This window comes from Patella vulgata, chromosome 2, assembly GCF_932274485.2.
Source record: "Patella vulgata chromosome 2, xgPatVulg1.2, whole genome shotgun sequence".
NCBI lineage: Eukaryota > Metazoa > Mollusca > Gastropoda > Patellidae > Patella > Patella vulgata.
This window is the reverse complement of record NC_065880.2, coordinates 15,425,580-15,449,936: the sequence shown is the minus strand read 5'-3', so window position 1 is coordinate 15,449,936 and position 24,357 is coordinate 15,425,580. Positions and strand designations below refer to the sequence as shown.

At 33.5% G+C, this 24,357-nt stretch overlaps 1 protein-coding gene across 1 annotated transcript in view; it reads left to right on the top strand.

Moving 5' to 3' along the window:
• LOC126810534 (uncharacterized) overlaps positions 1-23,016 on the top strand; it is a 55,082-nt gene extending 32,066 nt beyond the window's left edge. The window contains exons 10-47 of the mRNA XM_050535647.2: positions 32-236; positions 429-540; positions 694-848; positions 999-1,118; positions 1,529-1,704; positions 3,129-3,279; positions 3,601-3,735; positions 3,954-4,111; positions 4,556-4,648; positions 4,828-5,041; positions 5,619-5,729; positions 5,954-6,088; positions 6,259-6,430; positions 6,894-7,054; positions 7,320-7,436; positions 7,746-7,847; positions 8,478-8,576; positions 9,006-9,186; positions 9,819-9,952; positions 10,162-10,236; positions 10,698-11,032; positions 11,378-11,516; positions 11,898-12,083; positions 12,467-12,582; positions 12,999-13,176; positions 13,619-13,720; positions 14,228-14,316; positions 14,449-14,571; positions 14,760-14,850; positions 15,427-15,513; positions 15,635-15,820; positions 16,150-16,239; positions 16,453-16,612; positions 16,894-17,063; positions 17,621-17,788; positions 18,085-18,187; positions 18,431-18,598; positions 20,948-23,016. Coding sequence (XP_050391604.2) covers positions 32-236; positions 429-540; positions 694-848; positions 999-1,118; positions 1,529-1,704; positions 3,129-3,279; positions 3,601-3,735; positions 3,954-4,111; positions 4,556-4,648; positions 4,828-5,041; positions 5,619-5,729; positions 5,954-6,088; positions 6,259-6,430; positions 6,894-7,054; positions 7,320-7,436; positions 7,746-7,847; positions 8,478-8,576; positions 9,006-9,186; positions 9,819-9,952; positions 10,162-10,236; positions 10,698-11,032; positions 11,378-11,516; positions 11,898-12,083; positions 12,467-12,582; positions 12,999-13,176; positions 13,619-13,720; positions 14,228-14,316; positions 14,449-14,571; positions 14,760-14,850; positions 15,427-15,513; positions 15,635-15,820; positions 16,150-16,239; positions 16,453-16,612; positions 16,894-17,063; positions 17,621-17,788; positions 18,085-18,187; positions 18,431-18,598; positions 20,948-21,081 — 5,431 coding nt within the window. The 3' untranslated portion in view covers positions 21,082-23,016. The remainder of the gene's footprint in view (positions 1-31; positions 237-428; positions 541-693; positions 849-998; positions 1,119-1,528; positions 1,705-3,128; positions 3,280-3,600; positions 3,736-3,953; positions 4,112-4,555; positions 4,649-4,827; positions 5,042-5,618; positions 5,730-5,953; positions 6,089-6,258; positions 6,431-6,893; positions 7,055-7,319; positions 7,437-7,745; positions 7,848-8,477; positions 8,577-9,005; positions 9,187-9,818; positions 9,953-10,161; positions 10,237-10,697; positions 11,033-11,377; positions 11,517-11,897; positions 12,084-12,466; positions 12,583-12,998; positions 13,177-13,618; positions 13,721-14,227; positions 14,317-14,448; positions 14,572-14,759; positions 14,851-15,426; positions 15,514-15,634; positions 15,821-16,149; positions 16,240-16,452; positions 16,613-16,893; positions 17,064-17,620; positions 17,789-18,084; positions 18,188-18,430; positions 18,599-20,947) is intronic.
• The last annotated feature ends 1,341 nt before the right edge of the window (positions 23,017-24,357 follow it).

Below are 24,357 nucleotides of genomic sequence, written 5' to 3'. Positions count from 1 at the left end.
TTCATTACTTTTGTTTTTCTATTAATTTCAGGTATCTAGCCCATAATGGTGAAATTAATACTCTTCGTGGGAACTGTAACGTGATGAAAGCTAGAGAAGGTGTTATGAAGAGTGAAATATTTGCTGATAAACTAAGTACATTGTACCCGGTGGTAGAGGAAGGCATGTCTGACTCTGGTTGTGTAGATAATGTTCTGGAGTTTCTGTGTATGGCTGGAGGCAGAACCTTGCCAGAGGTAGGTTATCAATGGCATATTGGTATTCAAAGTTTGTCTTTTACCGCAGTGTATTAAGTGTCTGAGGCTGTAGGCATGGCTGCAGATTTGCCTCCCAAACAAATTTTCTGCATTATATTATGATAAAATTATTGTTTATGTAATAAAGTACTGATTTATGTGCTGATTATTATATTATAAATATTATTTTAGGCTGTGATGACCATGGTACCAGAGGCCTGGCAGAATGATAAATACATGCCCAAAGAAAAGGAAGCCTTCTATAGATGGAGTGCATTTGGTATGGAACCCTGGGATGGGCCTGGTATGTATAGATTAGATTTCCTCAATTGAATGAAATTTGTGATATTTTAAATATTGAAAACTGATGTTAAGTAAAGCTAATTGTGATACGTGACTTCAAGTTATACTGTTTTATCATTGTCAATAATTATTCTTTTGTTCTATTTTATTACAGCTCTATTGACTTTCACTGATGGTCGATATATTGGTGCTATTCTAGACAGAAATGGTTTACGACCGTCTAGATTCTATGTTACTAAAGATAACTTTATGTACATGTCTAGTGAAGTTGGTGTGACTACAAGACTACCCAGTGAAGTTGTACAGAAGGTGAACTTTTTATTCCCATAATCTAGTCTCTACATTTATCATTTTCTGAGTGTGAACAGAAAGAGATTGTCATTTCATTTTAAAGCAAAAAAACAGTAAGTGCATATCTTTTTTATTGTGTCGATAATAGTTTTTTTGTTTTAATTTTAGGGTAGACTAAAACCAGGAAGAATGTTATTGGTAGATACTCAGGAGAAAGTCTTTAAAAAAGATGAAGATTTGAAGAAAGAGATAGCCAATTTAAGACCTGTTGGCAAATGGCTTTCAGAAGTATGTATTGTAGTTTTTAAATTATTAACTTTGATTGCATTTGCCAATGTAAAAGTCCAATATAAAAGCTACCGATACCGTTATTAAACCAAAGAAATTACAAGTTTGATAAACATGTACATTTATCCTATTACATAGGGAGGGTTGTGTGGCTGAATTGTTAACCCATGCGCGTTGCATCAGTAGGTCTGTCATTGAGTCAAGTGGCATGGTTTTGATTCCCTTCTTGTACGTGACAAGGAATAGGGTCCTCTAGTTTCCTCCCACTGCTGAAGACCCCTACACGCAAGCGAACTAATCAAATAAAATTGAACCATCTGTTAGTCCCGAAATGACCTAGTTTGTACAGAGTGGACGTTAAACCCGTATTTTCTCTCTCTATCCTATTACTTAGAATTTGTATTTTTCAGACTATATCCATGGCTGAATTACGAGGTGCTCATGATCCCAAACATACATTAAAACATACTATAATGTATCAAGATCTCGGTCATGGTGAATGTGTTGAGGAAGACCCTCGTCTGCCTATGTTTGGTTATACTATTGAAGCATTAAATTTATTGGTTTTACCTATGATCAGAGACAAGTAAGATTTGCCAATATTCTGCAACTAAATTAGTTTGAATATAATCTCAGTTAACGAAAAAGTGAATTAGTTTGAATATAATCTCAGTTAAAGATACATTATGTAAGATTTAGAAAAAGATCTAGCCATTCTTGCTATAATAGTTCGAAAATAGATAATGTAAAATGGAAATTTATTCAAATTACTCTATTGTGAGCGAAGATATTAGCCTTTGAAGGTTTGACAAGACGTGTGCAATAATTTCAACCACCTTTAAATCAATGGCTGAACTGTTCTATTCTGTTTAATATCGGAGAAATCTGATGCCATCGAGAGTTGATTATGGCCTGGATAAGTTAATTAATGTCTAATTAATAATTTAGTAAAACAATTTCATGCAAATTTAGCTCTTGCATAATGTATGTTTAATGAAAAAGTGAAGTTTTGTAGTACACTTAGTAATAGATTATCTATTATGGATTGGTTGAAAGTAAAGAGGTGAATATCAGTCAGAAATTGTTGTCTAATTAAACAATGAACAAAATATAAGCCAATGGTTTGACACTTTCTAGATAAAGTCTATGGTTGTTTTGATTGTCTTTAACAATACAAATATTTTAATAGTTTGTCTAAATGTGTATTAATATTTAACTGGCTGTGTATTCAATAATGATAAGTGTCATGTTGCTGTGTATACCATTGTAATAGGTATTGTCTGAGTGTGTATTCAAGAATGATAGGTGTTGTCGGGGTGTGTATTCAATAATGATAGGTCTTATTGGGCTGTGTATCCAATAATGATAGGTGTTATTTGGCTGTGTATTCAATAATGATAGATTATGATAGGTGTCGTTTGGCTGTGTATTCAATAATGATAGGTGTTGTCGGGGTGTGTATTGAATAATGATAGGTGTTATTTGGCTGTGTATCCAGTAATGATAGATAATAATAGGTGTTATTTGGCTGTGTATCCAATAATGATAGGTGTTATTTGGCTGTGTATTCAATAATGATAGGTGTTATTTGGCTGTTTATTCAATAATGATAGATTATGATAGGTGTCGTTTGGCTGTGTATTCAATAATGATAGGTGTTATTTGGTTGTGTATCCAATAATGATAGGTGTATTCAATAATGATAGATTATGATAGGTGTCGTTTGGCCGTGTATTCAATAATGATAGGTGATATATGGCTATGTATACAATCATAATAGGTGTTGTCAGGCCATGTATTCAATAACACTAGGTGTTATCTGGCTGTGTATTAAGTAATATGCAGTGTTATCTGAATGTGTACAGCCAATATGAGTATTATATGTGATGTTGTTCATTCTAAATAAGATTATAATCTGTAATAACATCACCTAAATCACCCTTCTAATTGTATACAATTATAAACTGATGTTAAATATTGAATAATTATAGATTATAAATTATTTTTCAGGAAAGAAGCTTTAGGTTCTATGGGCAATGACACACCATTAGCCTGTCTATCTCAGTTTAATCCACTTGTATTTGAATATTTTAAACAACTGTTTGCTCAAGTTACCAATCCACCAATTGATCCATTTAGAGAAAAGATTGTCATGTCCTTGGTATGTATATATTCCGTTAGTTATACTCTTCTAGCCTTAAAAAAAATCTTAGAATCTGGCTTCATTAAAGACACTATATTCTTAGATATATTTCTTTGACAGTTACGATTCAAAATACGCAACCATTGACAATCTACCAATATTAATGAAGCTGCCACTTGCAAGCCAATGAATAGATGGGTGAAATCAGTTAATTTCTGTTTATCAATATTTTAACATGATACATTTGTCATATAATGTTACAACATTTAGTGCATACAGTAATTCGAGTGCTGTGTTAAAGATATTTTGTATGATATAATTTGATGGTTTTATTTACAGGCATGTCCTGTTGGACCAGAACATAATATATTAGAACCAAGTGCTGAACAATGTCAGAGATTATGGTTAGAACAACCTATTTTATCATTATGGGATATAGAGGTGTTAAAATATACAACACATAAAGGCTGGAAGGTATGTGATTATTGAATTGTCTGCGATATTACTTCTGTGGAAGGCGGTGTTAAATAAAGCTATTTCACACACATGATCATTGAAAGCTAATTGAAAGTTGCAGAAATATTTTTATTGGCTTAGATTTTTAAACAGGAGAATAACACATTCCAAGGCAGAATCTTTTTTTTAAGAATTGATTTTTATATGCTAAAATAATTTTTTCATTTGTGTTTTAGACTAAAGTACTAGATATGATCTATCCAATGGAACATGGTGCTGAAGGTTTGTTACCTGCATTACAACGACTATGTAAAGAGGCAGCCGCTGCAGCAGAAGATCATCAATTGATTATAATGTCTGATAGAAAGGCTGGACCTGAATATCTACCTATCAGGTATTCTCACTTAACTCATACCAACATATAATCATAGTGCAGATCTTAAACCACATCCACTCCAGTAGAATATCTAGAAGCTGTGAATAGGGGGAGTCCAAATCTAGGGTACCATCCACAATCCCTCCCAAAAGCCCCTTTGCCCCCCTTAAATCTGTGCATGGTTCACACATTTGTGATATAAATTAGTGTCCCTGCTCAGTGAATTCTGAAAGTACCATGTGGTAAAAGTATCAAATAGTACAGATGTTGATTTTGAAATTTTCAGTATAAATCCTGATGAAGTCTTTGACATGTCTTGACGTTATTTAAGACTGAAAAGATGCTACTCGCATGACACACTATTTTCAGTATAAATCCTGATGAAGTCTTTGACATGTCTTGACGTTATTTAAGACTGAAAAGATGCTACTCGCATGACACACTATAACTTTATATTTACAGTTCTCTGTTAGCAGTTGGAGCCGTACATCATCATTTGATCAATGAGAAGTTAAGAATGAAAGCTGGTCTTATTGTAGAAACTGGTGAAGCTAGGTAAGATATATTGATGTCAGATTTCATAAATATAACATGCATGTTTTGAATTACAATATTTTATTGTTTTATGATTGAATTGTAGTCAATTATAACTTTTATAGCTGTACGTGTTGAGAACACAGCTAGAGTTGTTTTCCATTCCTACGTCATGTTCTTGTGTTGTTTTTATTTTATAGAGAAGTTCACCATTTCTGCACCCTACTTGGTTATGGTGCTGATGCCATTTGCCCATATTTGGTATTTGAGACCATCAGACGCCTGAGAGAACAAAATCTATTAGATCCACCATTGGCTGATGAAGAAATTTACATGAACTATAGAGCTGCTTGTGCTAGAGGTATCTCTAAAGTTATGGCTAAAATGGGAATCTCTACATTACACAGTTACAAGGTATTACGATTCTTGAGATGATTACTGATTGTTTTTAGTAGATACAAACAAACAAAAACACATGACTATACAGTTTTGTTTACCCTTTATAATTATCTTTTAACAGTTTAACTGTTATGTATATCAAACAATCGGCTTATAACTCAACAGAATCCTTCTGTAAATGTTCATGTTTAAGAACTCCCATTATTCAACAAAACACAGCCCTATATACCAGTATAGACAATTTGTTTGGTCCCTAAGTTCACTTGATCTGAACACTGTCTTGTCTGCAAAGAAATTATGTCATAGATGACACATGTACAAAGGATCTAGGTTTTTCTTACTATCCCAACGACTAGGTTATGTTCATAATTAACGAGAAAGTGAAGGGAGGAAACTCTGGTGATACTTAAGTTAGATTTTACTTGAATGTTTAATCATAATCTAAATATTACAATCTTGATTTTAAACATTTAAACAGTAAGAACCATATCTTTACTTTAATCAAAGGAGATTATTTTATTTCTTGATTCATAATTGTTATTTTTTCTAGTAATACCTTATCCTTTAATATTACAAATCCATTTTATTTTAGGGAGCTCAAATCTTTGAAGCATTAGGATTAAATACAGAGGTTATAGATTTGTGTTTTGAAGGAACGGCATCTCGTATTGGTGGTGTATCATTTAACATCTTATCAGGAGAGGTATATATTCAGTTACAGTATTTTAAATCACTAGAAACCAGATAATACCATGAGGTAGCTCATTAATATACTTAAATTGTCTTTTCTGAATTTGTTTCAATTAATTTCAAAAACCCTCAAATCATTTAAATAAAGGATTGAATATTCTTGAACAGATTATTTTACATTGTAAAGACTTGAAATGTTTTTTGTTATTGTTATAATATGTATTCTCTTGTTAACAGACAATAAAACGTCATGAGGTAGCCTATGGACGTAGAAATTGTGATAATATACTGGTTATGAATCCTGGATTTTATCATTGGAGAGATGGAGGAGAAAAACATATCAATGATCCTATGTCTATAGCTAATCTACAGGTAATAATAAAATAATAGCAAGTTATTTTTCTGAGTTCATATAATATAGATTTAATTGTAAAACATTTTACTTTGAAATTCTGATCTATAAATTTGATGTTGCATTTGTTGAAATAAAAATAAAATGTGTTAAAGATCTTCATATTAATTTTTATATATTTTTTTTCTAGGAAGCTGCCAAGAATAACAGTAAAGATGCATATGCTAGATTTAGCCAGACAGCATGGGAAAGTACAAAGAAATGTTCTTTACGTGGTCAATTAGATTTTAATAACTCTGATAAACCTCTTGATATCTCAGAAGTGGAAGAAGCTAAATACATAGTTAGAAGATTCTGTACAGGTGAGTACACGGAGCCATTGTGGCTCAGTGAGTAAGACATTGGGTCACTAACTTGGAGGTCCTGTGTTCGATCACTGCATTGGCCGAGAATGTTCATCTGGATATTCTGTCATGGGTCCTCCTTGTCCAGCAAATTTTCTGTCTTTATTAGCCCAGTTGGAGCAGAACAGTAGGACGTTAAACCCCATTTCATTTCATTTCATTTCTATGTCAACTTTCACGCATACACACAGATATAAAAATCTAAAGCACATCTCCAGTAAGAGGCACTTTATACATTTATGGGCGGTTAGTTGACTGAGGGGTGTAGATGTGTCATTTTTTAACTTCAAAAGCAGACTTTATTATGTTAATTTGACATTTTCAAGTTTAAGTCATTTCAATTTCTGAATTTAGAAGTTAGTGTTTGTACACTTGTACTGTCATGATTAACACTGTGTTTAATATTTTTATTTAATTTTAGGTGCTATGAGTTTTGGTAGTATATCTCTAGAAGCACATTCAACTCTAGCTATAGCCATGAATAGAATTGGTGGTAAATCTAATACTGGTGAAGGTGGTGAGAATCCAGAACGTTATCTCAACGAAGATTCAGAATTTAACGCTCGTTCTAAAATAAAACAGGTAATATTGTCTTGATGAGTTGATACTGATCACACCAAAATTTAAGAGGAGGTACCAAATGATTTGTACCTGGGAAGTGGGGATCAAAATCGTATTTATTTAGAAACTGAAAAACACTTCGTTCATGTGATGAAAATGGTGTCATTTACACTGAGAAAAAGTCTATAAAAATCATACCTGAATCCTATGACTCTGTGTGTTCACTGTGTTGCTATGAAATCTTTGAAGATGAATGAATTTATATACCTGATGTTATATTTTGTAGGTCGCATCAGGTAGATTTGGTGTAACAAGTTCGTATTTAACACATGCTGATGAACTACAGATTAAAATGGCGCAAGGTGCTAAACCTGGTGAAGGTGGTGAATTACCTGGTTATAAGGTAAGACTGTTTTAACAAAAAAAATTGATCACACTTGATTAATAGAAAAGATGGAAATGGTAAAAGCCTGAAATGGCACATGATAGTAAAGGTTATAGTTGACAAATCTCCTCCCAAAATTTGTTTTTATTTAAAGAACTACTTTTACAGACACAGTGGTTTTAACTAATGGAATAATTTATATAACAAATAAACCAAATAATGGTGTCTTGCCTATAATAGGTACACATATCTATGGTAAAATAACAGACATAATGTTTATAGTTTTGCTCATTGGTTTTTAATTTTAATTGATTTATTTTATTAAAGGTAACAAAAGATATAGCTAAAACCCGTCATTCTATACCTGGTGTAGGTTTAATCAGTCCACCACCACATCATGATATTTACTCTATTGAAGATTTAGCTGAGGTAAGAGTTTAAACATAATATTCTAAATAGACGCCAACTGAGATTTAGACTTATCTACGATTATTTTATAACTAATCTACAGTATGTTAAATAGACGCAAACTGAGGTTTGGACTTATCTACGATTACATATTTGACTAATCTACAGTATGTTAAATAGACGCAAACTGAGTTTTAGACTTATCTATGATTATTTTATAACTAATCTACAGTATGTTAAATAGACGCAAACTGAGGTTTGGACTTATCTACGATTACATATTTGACTAATCTACAGTATGTTAAATAGACGCAAACTGAGGTTTGGACTTATCTACGATTACATATTTGACTAATCTACAGTATGTTAAATAGACGCAAACTGAGATTTAGACTTATCTACGATTATTTTATAACTAATCTACAGTATGTTAAATAGACGCAAACTGAGGTTTGGACTTATCTACGATTACATATTTGACTAATCTACAGTATGTTAAATAGACGCAAACTGAGATTTAGACTTATCTACGATTATGTTATGTCTAATCTACAGTATGTTAAATAGACGCAAACTGAGGTTAGAATTATCTACGATTATTTTATGTCTAATCTACAGTATGTTAAAAAGCTTATTTTTGTATATTTGTAGTTGATATATGATTTGAAGGCTGCTAATCCTGAAGCTAGAATCAGTGTTAAGTTGGTGTCTGAGATGGGTGTAGGAATAGTTGCATCTGGTGTAGCTAAGGTATAGTATAGTTTACATCTTCTTCAGTTCAAACAGTGTGTGTGTGTTGGGGGGGGGGGGGGGTTACCTGTTTCATAAAGTGTACATAAAGTTACTCCTGCGAATGATGATGATTGAGTAAAAACGACAGGACAATATTGCAATCAATCCCTAGAATTATCATCAAACATATCTCAAAACAATAACTAATTATTTGATAATGCTAATGAACAACTTTGATAACATAACTATTGATTAATTATCTGATATTTATAAACTAGTGTATATACTTATAACAAGTTGTCTAGTATAGAATGGTTACATTAATTTCAATATAGAAACAGGTGGACCATCTCCTTCAATTTTGTCTTTTAGAGTATTCAATCAAAAAATTTAAAGATGGTTTTAAAACTTAAATTATTTTAATAATATGAAAATATTTATTTAAAGGGTAAAGCTGAACATATTACTATATCTGGACATGATGGTGGTACTGGTGCTAGTAGTTGGACTGGTATTAAAAATGCTGGTTTACCCTGGGAACTGGGTATATCTGAAACTCATCAGACTTTGGTATTAAATAATCTTCGTTCTAGAGTTGTACTACAAGCTGATGGACAAATTAGATCTGGTGAGTAACTTTATCTAAAGGTAAATTGGATTGTAGTGACCACACATCTAGATTCTCTATTGCAATTATAGTCAAAAATAAACATTTCTAAAACCTCAAATTGTAAATCACCAGTGTCCTATTTCCAAAGATAAATAATTTAAATGTGGATTCACTGTTGTTAATTGGATGCACCATTTTAGTGCTATAGGAATCCCTTGCAAACTACAATATTGTGAAGAACGGATCTCTAATAGGAATATCAGTCCAAAAATGGTTCAATTCCATTCAGTATTTACAAAGATATGTGAATTGAAATTTCATTGATCTATGCTGCTCGCTATGTAATAAGCTCGCTGCCATTATGTTATACAGAAAACTTTATTGGTAGGTAGGCCTATTTTAAATCTGATTGAATCCAAGCCGGGACATAATCTATCATTAGTATTTTGATTTTGTTTTCTTAATTAGCTATTAAATATTCAGTTTAAGTACATAATAGCGTGAATAAATTTGATATTTTAGCGAAAAATGCAAATAGCGCATCGTTACTTTGTGTCAAATGCCATGTGTAAAATGCCATGGGTATATTTCAGATCGGCATAATTAAATATGAACATAACACTTATTACAGAAATTGTCTATTTTTATAGGTAGAGATATTGTAATGGCAGCATTATTAGGAGCAGATGAGTTTGGTTTTAGTACAGCACCATTGATAACTATTGGTTGTACTATGATGAGAAAATGTCATCTAAATACATGTCCAGTTGGTGTAGCCACACAGGTTAGTTTATCTTATAACTGTCTGTTGGTGTACGCGACATTTTATTTTTAGATAATTATATACCTTTTGCCTGTAGTTTTGGATGAAAACTGTTCAAAAATAAAACGAAAAGTGAAAAATAATTGTTTAAAAATCAACTTAAGGATGAAAATTGTTGTGAAATTAAAGTTTTAAAGATAACTGTTATTCTGTTATTTATTTTTTAACAGGATCCTGTTTTAAGAAAGAAGTTTGCTGGTAAACCAGAATATGTTGTTAATTATCTTTTCCTTCTAGCAGAAGAGGTAAGTACCACTGAATTAAGATATGTAGTAAATAATTTGAATTATCATCTTAAGATATCCATACCCTTGTGTTTGGAATATTGCGTTTATAAAAAGTAGATATATCGCATGTGATAATGACACTGTTGGGAGCAAGGATCTTAACCGGCAGCTTTTTGTTAGCTTTAGCAGCTTGAAGTTCAATCAAGCCGATTGGTAAAACAATGAACCTACCACTATGGTATCATAAATCAATCTACTTTCGGTTAATTATTACTTGTTAATTTAGTAGTCAATCAACTTGCTTGTCGGCTACCTTAAAATTTTAAAACCCAGTTCCTACCGGGATCTCATTTTACCCAATTCTGGCCGGTTCGTTTCAAAATGGATCAAGAACTCAACTTGGGAGTCATATTGACCTCCTAATTATGTTGAAACCTGGGAAGTATGTGTATAACGATGACTGTTTGTTTACATCATAGGTAAGAGAAGTTTTAGCCAAGATGGGATTTAGAAGTCTGCAGGAAGCAATAGGACGTACAGATAAATTAAAATTCGATCCTGATTCACAAAACCCAAAAGCTAAACTGCTGGACCTCTCCAAAATCTTAACCAATGCCCTTGACATTCGACCTAAAGTCAATATAGTTGGTGGAAGTGTAAAACAGATCTTTGATACAGAGAAGAGATTGGACAATGCTGTTATTGCCAAGTCTGTTGAGGTCTTGGAAGGTAGACAGAAGCAGGTTGTCATGGATTTGAAAATAACTAATGAGGACAGAGCTTTTGCTTCAACACTGAGTTGGCAGGTCTCAAGGTACTTCTTCTTATTTTCCTACCAGCGACCCCAGAGCAGATTATAGGTTTTCTCTCTGTCGGTTTTGTTTCCCCACAATTTTTATAATATATTTAATTAAAATTTTGTACACTGCTGATTATAGCAAAGCTACAGATCAATTTCGTATTTCCTGAGATTTCATTGATTTTTTTACTGAATTCTGTCCCTGTATTGACTTAAAATCAATAAAAATTCTGTTTTTCGACAAAGTTTAATTTAAACTTTGAAGTTAAGCCTTAAATTTTGGAGATAATTAAGAGTTCAAAAGGCCTCAAAGCTCATTAATTTGTATTAGAACACTATGTTTTGTGTTTTTTTTATTAGGAGATTTGTTGAAGTTGGTTTACCAGAGAAAAGTATTATTATTAATCTAACGGGTTCTGGTGGTCAAAGTTTCTGTGCATTTATGGCTAGAGGTATCCATGTAACTCTAGAAGGAGATGCCAATGATTATGTTGGCAAGGTATGTTTATAATAATATATTTAATACTTAGTATCTGTGTGCCATTTGTTTCTTTTGGAAAAGATAACATTTTCCACAGTTTAATCCAAGCTAAAATGTTCTCAAATTCAGAATTTAGCATTTAATTAAAAAAGCAAATTAAAAATATTTAAGGCTTGGATTCTATCAGATAAAAAAGAGGCCCATAAAATGGCTTTAATGAAAATTGTCCACAGGTTTTTATTTTATCATATCTTTGTAAATACTGAATGGAATTGAACCATTTTTAGAATGATATGCCTTTTATTGACCCAACTTTGCAACAGAGTTTCTACACAATTACATTCAATTATTAAGTGAATGTTATTATTCATATTATTAAACCACCTGTTGATTTTTTAGGGTTTGTCAGGAGGAGAAATTATTATTTTCCCACCTAAAGATATGCCAGTTGATTTTAAATCCCAGAATAATATTATTGTTGGTAATGTTTGTCTGTATGGAGCAACTTCTGGTAAAGCTTTCTTCCGTGGTCAAACAGCTGAACGATTCTCAGTTAGAAACTCAGGAGCTACTGCTGTGTGTGAGGTATGTCATAATTGTATGTCTTGAATACAACTCAAATACATGTGCTTATAAAGATGTGGAGTCATATACTCTGACTTGAGCTAGAAGCCTGGTTCCAACTTGTTCGACATAATGCCATTTTGGCTGATGTCGAAAATATGTCTGGTTGTTCCAGATTGGTTAAAATTGGTAATGGGAGTTAATTATCTGCTTTGCAGATGGACTTCAAATAAGAGCAAGTGGAAATGTTAATATCCTTACCATTGCACATGTATCCATAGTAAACATGATGTTAGTTTTTAAATGACCTACTCTGACCTGACAAAATTCAATTACATATGGAATAGCCTATTTGCTATGAAAAACAATTAACTGAGTTTATATATTATATTGTTATGTTATAGGGTTGTGGTGATCATGGTTGTGAATATATGACTGGAGGAAGAGTTGTTGTTCTTGGTTTAACGGGTCGTAACTTTGCTGCTGGTATGTCTGGTGGATTGGCTTATACCTATGATAGGTAAGTTTACATAGATCTAGCTCCGTCTCTCATATAGACAAAATTGCATTTAGTCCTAAGTGTTTAAGAAATAATTTTATTTATTTTCTGACAAAATAATTCTCGGGTCATGAAATGAAATGAATTTGGGTTTAATGTCCCACCTCGTTACTGCACCAAATAGGTTTATGAAGGTGAGCATACGTCCTACAGTGTTCTTGTTCAATGTGGGAGATTATGCCTGGACAGCAGCGTTACAAGCCAAGGGATCTTTTATGTGCACGCTAACATGTACACATGACCTCGATTTTTTGTTCCATCTGAACGACTTTAGACGTTGTTCTTTCTCAGGCACTCCATCCTCCACCACTGACATGGGGATCGATTATGTCGGATATAGCAAGAATATTCATTTTCATATTAATTCCATGTTTTAGAATGAAGCTGTTCCATCAAAGATGTAATCAGGAATCTGTCTCACTGGAACCACTGGAGTTAGAGGAAGATGTCACCTTTGTTTATGAATTGATCAAAGAATTCCAGGAAAAGACAAAGTCTGAATTGGCACTGAATATACTCAACAATTGGGCAGAAGAAAAACAGCATTTTATCAAGGTTGGTAAAATAGTAAACATGTCAGATGAAAAACAAAGAGAGAGAGAGAAATGGGGTTTAATGTCCACTTGACACAAACTATGTCATTTTTGGACTAACACATGGTTCAATTTTATTTCAATAAATCGCGTGAGAGGAAACCGGAGGACCCAGAGTAAACCCACAAGGTTGGACAGGCGACCATATTCCTTGTCACGTACAGCCGGGGAATCGAAACCCAGCCAGTTGACTCAATGACAGACCTTATGATACAGTGCACACATGCTAACCATTCGGCCATCCAACCCCCCCAGATGAAAAATCCATTTATGCGCAGTAAAATTCACTCTTTGAATAGAGAAAGGGAAATAGAAGAATTTGTTAAGTTTAGAGAAACTGTAGTGGATTTAGCAATTAAAAGATACATAAAAGTCTGAAATGTTGTTGGTGTTTTTATTTACAGGTTTTCCCACATGAATATAGAAGAGCTTTAAAAGAAATAGCAGATGAGGAAAAAGCAGCCCAGGAAATCGGAACAAAGACAACTGATAATAATGTTAAAAAGGTAGAAAAAGTCAAATAGGTTTTTTTCTGTCCCTCCCACTTTTAGGGACAAAATAACTCTGCTTCTAATTGATGTAGAATATTCAAATTTAGTGAAAGTCTGTGTAGGCTAAGAAGAAATAAGCAATTTGATTGGTCAAGACTTTAAAACACAATAACTGTGCTTCAATTTGAGCTAGAATTTACAATTTTCTTTGTGTAGATTTTCATTAGGTAAATATCTTGTCAATCGTATAGACTAAATAGAGACTGTTCAAGACTTTGGAACATATTAATTTTGATATAGTCTAATTACATCAATATATTAGGCTAAGCAGTTTGATTTTGCATTGCTTTGGAACACAGTGTAAGCCTACTACTATATGGCACCATATGATGTCTTTTGATATTTATTTTTAAAAAATACCCTTATATTTACATATTAGTAAGGTTTATGATTTAAATTAAAAAATTATAAAATGTTTTTATTCTTTCAAATAATGTAACTGATGTTTGTTTATTTTTTTAGACTAGTGAAAATGTTCAAGATATTGAAGAAACTATACCTGATGATACCCAAAATCAGAAAAACATTGATAAAGTTCTTGATAAAACTAGGTAAGTTTCTTCATCATCATTATTTTATGCTTTCATGCAAATCTACTGTAAGAGTTTAATTATTGTCTTTATTTTAATTAAAATAAAACTATGGGATTATGTTGTATGAAAAGTTAATTATGTGTTTTGCAGGGGATTTGTTAAATACAACCGAGCAACATACCAATATCGAGATCCCGCTAAACGGCAACAGGATTGGGATGAAATCTTTAATCATAAACAAGTGAAAGAAGGTCTTAGGATGCAAGCTGCAAGGTATAAACATTAATATGAAATCTACATGTAACTGTATTGGTATAAGCTTATACAGCATAACTCTTTCACAACTAGCTATGTAAACATTTATCAATTCTAGCTCTCTGATTCTAAGCAGTTGATATAGCCAAGCTGATTCATTAGTAATTAATAATTTTCTCTATGACATTTGAATATTTGTATTAAAGGTGTATGGATTGTGGTGTACCATTCTGTCAATCTGATCATGGATGTCCTCTCAGTAATATTATTCCCAAATGGAATGATCTCGTCTTTCATGTAAGTAATTTCTTGATTTAAATCAACACATGACCATTGAAATATATATGATATGATACGGAATTTAAAAACCTGCATGTTAAATATTATGATTATGTTATAGGAAATCAAGTTTTCTCTAATCCTTATTTGGAGAAGAATAAACAAGAAATTCTGAGATTCTATCCATATTATTGCCCGTATTGTTAAAATTGTTTGACGTTCTAACTCATGATATCAACTGGCAGACTATCGCCATTGAGACGACCACTTTCAAGATCGGTCGCATTATTTCTGTTAGTCTTTTTTGTATTCCTGATTGTTTTCAAATTTGAGTGAAGTCTGTGTCACTACAGACCCGGGACTGTACAGCGCAGTGGACACTTATGGCTGGCCCCCCGGATCCATTCACGTAATTTGATGGGGTTTTTTTTTGGTGCAATGTCTATTTTCTGTCTTGTCCGCAGGTTTATCTTGTAGGTTTTTGTTTTACGTGTAGTGCGGTCCTCCTGTTCTTACTATTAGAATAGTATCTGGTAAATAACCACTGACAATATTTATTCTATATAATCTTACAGATTTGTCTTTATATTACAGAACAAATGGAGGGAGGCATTAGATCAGTTGGAACAAACTAATAATTTCCCTGAATTCACAGGTCGTGTTTGTCCTGCTCCTTGTGAGGTACGTAAACAGTTCATAGTCTTTTTCACATATATAAAAATCATCTGATTTGAAACAAAATAATCAAATATTTAAGAATAGCTAATTTATGAATGGTCATAATAAGAAATTTATTTTTCAGGGTGCATGTGTATTGGGCATTAATCAACCTGCTGTAACTATTAAAAACATAGAAAATACTATTATTGATACTGCTTTTGAGAATGGGTGGATGGTGCCACGACCACCTGCAGAACGTACGGGTAAAAAAATAGCTGTAGTTGGTAGTGGACCATCTGGTTTAGCTGCTGCTGCACAACTTAATAAGGTAAAATTAGAATAGACATATTTAAGCAACTTTATATCTCCCATTAATGCATTTCACCATTGGTTTTGTTTGATTGTTTATAAAAACTTTCTACCCAAATATTTCAAAGGTAATATCCCTTTAACTTATTTAGTGATAAACTACTCTGATTTACACTTATTAAAATTTTCATTAAAGATAAATAAAATCTTGCACACACTCAATTTTTTTTATCCAGTGGATTATATGTGATATAAAAAAAACTAATTTGAGATTCTGTGTGTATCAGCTTCTAGTAAAAATACATTTTAGTTTAATATAGTATAATACTATTATTATTCCTATTATAGGCTGGTCATACTGTAACAGTATATGAGAGAAATGACAGAGTAGGTGGTTTATTAAGATATGGTATACCAACCATGAAACTTGGTAAAGATGTAAGTACAAAAACTTAAGATTAAATTTACACCAATTAGTAGAATAATATCTATATATTCATAGTTTCATGTTAATAAAGAATGTGAGAAAAAATAAAGGAATATGTCTAAATCTATTTATTAATCCAAACTTATTAATCAACAAATTTTATCACTTAACACATTTTGGAGAACATTGCCCAAATGTAAAACTATTAAAATATACTTTATCAGGTTGTACAGAGAAGAGTAGATCTGTTAAATAAAGAAGGTATAGAGTTTAAAACTAACTGTGAAATAGGTGTTACAATGCCAACATCACAACTAGTAAAAGAGAATGATGCTGTTTTATTGACACTTGGTGCTACATGGCCTAGAAATTTACCTATACCAGGTATATGATGTTACAATACATTTTAACTGTCTAATATTTATTATATTCTTACAATTCTACTTAATATCCTGAAAAAAAGTTGGTATATTATATACACAGACTATAGTGAGCCGATTAACATTCCTGGTTGGGAGGCTGTAACTATTTGTAGAATTGTCTGCCTAACCTTTTGGGGTTTCTTAGGATCCTTCAGTTTCCTCCCACTGCTAAAGACTTCAATGGACAAGTTAATTATTGAAATAACAGTCTGAAGGCTAACATGAGATGATTTTTATTTACAGGTCATAATTTAGAAGGAATCCATTTTGCTATGAGTTTTCTGGAGAGATGGCAGAAGAAGCAATCTGGTAATGATATAGAGTTATTAAATTTAGCAGCTAAAGATAAAGATATAATTATTATAGGTGGTGGAGATACGGGTTGTGACTGTATAGCTACATCATTAAGACAGGTAAATATATAGAGGATATTTGTCGTTTTAGAGTGAATAACATATTTTATTTCATGGAGAAGCAAGAAAACTTATATTTTCACGAATGCGTAGCATGAGTGAAAATATAAAGTTTTCTTGCTTAGAGATGAAATAAAATATGTTATTCACGACAAAACGACAAATGTTCTACTTATTTTATGATTTTACAATCATTTTAGGTAAAAACAACATGGACTACTGCTAGCCAGTGGAATAACACTTTTATTTCACTGATAAAATGCGGTATTCCACTACTGATCATAAAATAAAATATTCTCTCCTAACAGTAGATATACTTACAATGGAAATTTTGAAGGTATTATTGGAAATCATGAAGGCAGAAGGGTTAACATAGAGAGATAATTACCCATTAAGATTTAGCTCTTAAATAATACATCTTTAATGGTCACAGTTTTATCATCAAGAAAAAAATGTTGATTTATTATGATCGGGTATATTAATTCCTCAATCAAATTTTCTTGAAATAGATTAGCTTAGATTTTATTAATGCTAATAAATGATTAATTTTATTTTAGGGGGCCAAGAGTATTACTTCATTTGAGATTTTACCAGAACCACCAGCAAGTCGTGCTGATAGCAACCCCTGGCCAACATGGCCGAAAATATTCCGAGTTGACTACGGTCACGAGGAGGTGAAACTCAAGTTTGGACGAGATCCTAGAATCTTCAACATTAAAACTTCAGTGAGTATTACTATCATCTTTTATAATATAAGGTCTGTCATTGAGTCAACTGGCATGGTTTCGATTCCCCGGTTGAATGTAACAAGGAGTAGGATTGACTGTCCAACCTCCTGGGTTTTCTCCTGGTCCTCCCGTTTCCTCTCACTGCTAAAGACCCCTACATGCAAGCAAAGTACTGAAATAAAATTGAACCATGTGTTAGTCCCAAAATGATCTAGTTTGTTTCTAGTGGACGTTAAACCCCATTTCTCTCTCTCTCGCATTTTAAAATATATATTATACTCTATTTATGATAGGAATTTCTTGATGATGGTAAAGGACATGTTTGTGGTGTTAAAACTGTTTTAGTTGAATGGAAGAAAGATGAAGCTGGTAGATGGCAAATGAGTGATGTACCTGGTAAGGACGTATGACTTGTAATATTCCATCTTAAGATGGGTCCTTATGTTTCATTTGTTTTTCCAAAAAATTAGTAATTGTTTCCAATTTTAATTAAAATACTGAGATGAGTGCTTATGGCTATTTTGTTTTTTCAAAAATTAGTAATTGTTTCAAATTTTAATTAAAATACGGAGAAGTATTTGTATGGTATTAGAAAGAACACACATCTGTTTATTTATGGTTATTTTAATTGTATTTCAGGAAGTGAAAAGACATATAAATGTGATATGATATTGTTAGCTATGGGTTTTCTTGGACCAGAACGTAAAATCGTTGAAGAATTGTCAATTGATTTAGACCCAAGAGGAAATCTTCAAACACCGAAAAATAAATATGCAACTAGTATTCCACAAGTCTATGCTGCTGGAGGTAATTTATATTTTAACACTGTCCAAGCAAATTTACGGATCCCTAGACTTAATTTTAGTATACTATTCAAAAAAAGTAGGGGATATTTGATTTTGGGGGCATAATACTAAAATATGCAAATGACTACGAAAAAAGTCACTATAGAACTTAACAGAAGAAACATTTCCAGTTACATGTGACGCCCAAACGCACCAATAGCTACCGCATGGAATGCAGGTGATGCTTGGGATCATCATGGGGGTCCAACCCAAGATTTGCACGACTCTGACTTTGAATGTTACAGTCATTGTGGCATTGAATTCCAGGGTGGAAAAATCAGTTTAATTGTTTTAGTGACCAGAAAACAAATTTTGATATGCGTCGGCTTACCCAAAATGAAAGGTTACGTGCCCTTGGCATGCTACAGATCGGCACAACACAGGCGGTTGTGGCGCGGACAATGAATGTTTCTCAGTCTGTCATAAGCAGGCTATGGTCCAGATACCGTGATACACAATCTGTACAGGACAGACCACGCTCAGGTCGACCAAGGGCGACAACTCAAGCCCAGGATCGATTTATCCGTACCTTGGCCTTGAGAAATCGTGTCATCACAGCAAATCAGATCAGCGCTCGTCTTCAAACAGACACTGGTGTGAGAGTGAGTGGCCAGACGATTCGGAATCGACTGCATAGGGGTCACCTTCGCGCCCGACGTCCTCGCGTGATCCCTTGTTTGAGAGATCATCACATTCAGGCAAGACGTTGTTGGTGTAGGGATCGTCAACACTGGGATAATCGACGCTGGAGCAATGTGATGTTTTCAGATGAGTCAAGGTTCACTGTTGATTTTTTTGGACAGACGTAGGAGGGTGTGGCGTCGTCGAAACGAGCGCTTCCAAGACGTTAACGTCATGAGACATGATCGATTTGGGGGTGGTTCTGTTATGGTGTTGGGAGGCATCACTGTTGCTGGAAGAACGGCTTTACATGTTGTTGCAGGGCGTGTTACAGGCCAGTACTACCGGGACAACATCTTGGCAGTCCATGTTGTGCCGTTCGCACGACGTCATGGCCGCCGTTTCATCTTCCAGGATGACAACGCAAGATGTCACAGGGCCAGGATCGTTACAGGTTACCTCCAACAACAGAACATCACCACATTACCTTGGCCAGCACTGAGTCCCGACCTCTCCCCCATCGAGCATGTCTGGGACATGCTTGGACAGAGGTTACGTCAACGTCAACAACGTCCTGCCAATGTCCAAGAACTTGCTGCTGCGTTGCAACAGGAATGGGACAATCTGGACCAAAATGACCTTAGACGTCTCATTAGGAGTATGCCACGTCGGATCAATGCTTGTTTGGCAAACAGAGGAGGATTTACCCGTTACTGACTTGGTTGTGATGCTGTGGTAACTTTGTTGTTTGACCCCGGGTATCATTTTACCCTTATAATGGTCAGTCTGTGCCTTACTTAGTCTAACGATCATTTGGAATAAATCGATGAATGTGAACTTCATTTCATTTTGTCATTTGTTTCTTCGTCAGTTTCATTAGGTGACTTTAATAACACTTAAAAATCAAATATCCCCTACTTTTTTTGAATAGTATATTTAAATACTTTAGATACTTGAATAAGAGTTGTAACTTGTATGTTGTATTAAAACATTAACCATGGATTAGCTTGATTAAATCTAAACCCCATACAGCACATTACTGTATGTAAGCCATTATTTCTACTACAACCATATTTGTAATAATAAGTGCAGGGGAACCACACCACACGCAAACAATTACACAAGACAAACCTACGAACAGAACACAATATACAGACACAAAATAATAAATGCACATATAAGATTAAACAAAGGGTTAAAACTAACAATTTAGGAACAAATAGGTATTATTCAACTATATCATTGCATAACATATTTTTGTGGATAGACCTCATTTTCTACTCCATCTAGGGGGGGTAGTATGTGCACGTTGTATCATACGGTCTGTCATTCAGTCAACTGGCGTGGTTTCAATTCCCCGGTTGTATGTGACAAGGAGTAGGGTCGTCTGTCCAACCTCGTGGGTTTTTCTCCGGGTCCTCCGGTTTCCTCCCACTGCTAAAGACCCCTACACGCAAGCGAGTTATTGAAATAAAAAATTAAAACCAAATGTTAGTCCCAAAATGACCTAGTATTTGTCGAGTGGAAGTTAAACTCCATTTCTCTCTCTCTCTTTCTACTCCATCTAATATGAATGTGTCTTATATTATTTTATCCTATTATTTTAAAATGAAATCTATCCAAATTGAAAATTGGTTTTTCACCAATGAAATAATTCCTCTTTATATTATGATATGTTATATTTATACAGATTGTAGACGAGGCCAGTCATTAGTTGTATGGGCGATATCAGAGGGTCGACAAGCTGCTAGACAGATAGATCTAGATTTATGTGGTTCAACAAACTTAGCCGGACCTGGTGGTATTGTTAATGCTCCTTATTAACAGCACATATCAACATCATGGAGAGAAGATTTCTCATTGACAAAAATGAGTGAAGTAGAAATCATGAAACTATTGAAATCCATTTTTGTTCGAGGCAGAAAATGCAAGATTTATATTACTTTTAACATCTTCAAAATTTCAGTGTATGAGGTGTGTCTAACAATATGAACAATGCTATATATTGAAGGTCATCCACATTTTTACCATTGATGCCACAGCTTGCATTGATAGATGTCCATTTAAAACTATATTGGTTGAATCAAAATTATCATAGAACTACATTTTATTTCCATCCATTATGATAATGAAAAGTTTGTTTGCCTGTAAATCTGTAAATTTTGAAGTAGTTTTTAAAGCAGAAATTGTTCAGTCGATATATTTAGACGTGCAAAAAATTGGAATTGCTGGGGACTTACAATCCAGACATAAAATAGCTTTCAGACATTGGTCTAAAGTCACTGCTAGTTTCAATCTATGAGAACGAAAAAGTCGTATTCACACAGTCTATTAGCCAAGCCAAGCTAACTATTCTTTGATTGATAAAGATGAGATAACCCTTGTTGAAACGTCGCCAAAAATAAACCTATTAAGTAACTTGTATTCCATATAATTGTGGCATGTGTTACTAACTATTCTTGTATGTCAGAATTAAAGGTAAGAAGTATACATGGGGTTACACCACAGGACATCACGATTTTCACAAGCTAGAATTTTCAGAAAAAGTAGTTATATCAGTTGTTTCCAATGATTATTCTTACCAACCTTGAATGCTACCATTTGTCTATTACTGATCAAATGTATATTATTACCATAGAAACTTTGATAACAATTAATGATTACTTTTATAACTTATCATAAATGTGTGCATCTTCCAATTGTACAAAACAATGAGTGCCATCTGCATACTTGTTTTATGCACTGGTATTTACCAAATACATGACATTATTTTGTACTTTTATTTTGTAGATTAGCACAAATGAATATAATAATAGAAATTATGTATGTGATGAACTTGATGATATAAATATAGAAAATTACTATGATTTGTTTTAACATATTAAGCTGTGATTTGTAATACGAATTGTTTAATTGTTGATTGTTGTGGTGAAATAAACAGGTAATATTTACATATAGAAACATAGTTTAAACTAGAGATTATATATAATATATACTATTATCGCTTTTAACACTTGCCAAATATATAAATATATAATCAACAAGATTCTTTGGTTTTTATACCTTTGTATTATGAGTTAGTTTGATTGATTGACTTTGAAGAATTTTGGATAAGAAAATATATATCTCAACACAAAACACGTCAGAAAAACTTGTACATCAGAAATTAAACAACAGTTTAAAGAAATATTATAAATCCGCAGAATTAAAACTAAATTTTAATTGATAATGTTTTTAGCTGCACACAATTCTGTATATTCTTAACCACATTAGGAATTGTGAAATGATTAGATGTTTAGTGCTAACGGTGATGAGTGCTAATCTAAATCCTTGATTTGTTATCCTGACTTGTTCTTCATGTCAATATTATATACTGTTTTGTATTATTTTAAAATTTTGTTTATCTATTACTATTTAATAAGAGTATAAGTACATATTATGTTAATAATATATTGCCTTGTGGCAGCTGAGAGAAATGCTCAAAATAAGTACATTGTTAGATGTAAGAGTCTGCTGGTATGTGAGAGGTATAAGAATTGTATTATGTTTTGAACTCTTAGGAAATATATTCAGAGCCTTTCTTTCTAATCTGTTGAAATATTTTACCACCAAGTATTTAATACTTAAAATATTGTGTTCTCATAGTATCTGCTTTAATATATGATGTTGATGTTTTATCACAAGTAAATCTTCTTTTTATGGAAATTACTGATTTGTTTTGTTTTATGAATCATTATATAAATTGATATACTAATCTGATCATTTGTGTCTTCTTTGTATGGATATATTTGAAGTTGTGACATGTAGGTTGTCTAACAATAGCTAATGCCTTGCTATTTAGATGAAATTAGTTTCCTCTTCTCAAAATGCCTTTACTTCTGAAATTGAAAGATCTACTGGGCCCATACAAGAACTGTCACTCTCCATTTATTGTCCATTCATGTAAAATGCCAGAGTTATATTTTATAACTTCTGAGTGCACAAAATCTGTTTTTAATAGAAAACAAGTGAACTGTGAGGCTGATGTCCCCAAATAGAGGACACATAACATACTGGTATTACTTGTCCCTCTGCCTAACCTGAGCAGAAAATGTTCATTATCGCAAAGGTTCATCCATCTTACTCATTTCGAATCAAAGTTATGCCCCAAAAAGTGGACAAATCTAATTGCTTAGATTTAACAGAAAATGCTCATCAACAAACTCCATCAAGGCATTAACCTGATAAACACCTACACCAAGTTTAAACATCCTACCTGAGTAATTGTGTTGCAAAATGTGTGATGAACAGATGTACAAACTCGTCTTTCATCAAAATATGTGGGACAATTAGCCAATAGGGATGATTACAATGATTTGGACAACCAGCAGACCGCAAAATTTAATCATGTTAACACACGAGAGTATAAAAATAAACCAGGCAAAACTGTCTTATCGCTGAATGATTCAAGAATTCCCTTTTAAACTGAATAGTTCACTAACCAGACATCTAGTGTTGGCTGAGAAAAACGCCTGGAATTTGCCAGCATGGTTTCCCCCGTTTTTGGAGGGTCAGGATGGAGGGCTGGCCAGTCAAATGAAATGAAATGGAGTTTAACGTCCTACTTTTCTGCTCCTAACCTGGGCTAATGAAGACGGGCATACGCCATACAGTGTGCTATGAGGGAAATTTTGCCCGGACAGCGGCACTACGGCCTACTCTTATATCGAATTCCAACTGCCAAGGGATCTTTTACGTGCACGCCAATGTGTACACGGGACCTCGGTTTTTCGTCCCATCCGAACGACTAGACAGCTTTCCTTGTCAGCCCCTCCGTCCTGCATCACTGACAAGGGAGAACCACGCCGGAAAATCTGGATGAACTTTCTCGGCCAATGCAGGGATCGAACATCCGACCTCCAGGCTAGCGAGCTAGCGTCTTACCCACTTAGCCACGTGATCCCCCTGGCCAGTCAAGGAACAGTGTCTAGTCGTTCGGTTGTACAAAAAACTGAGGTCCCTTTTACGCGTTGAATGCACGTTAAATAACCTTGACAGTTGGAATTCAGTGAGGAGTAGGTGAAAATTTCCCTTATGCTGCACGCCATTCTTCATTAGCCT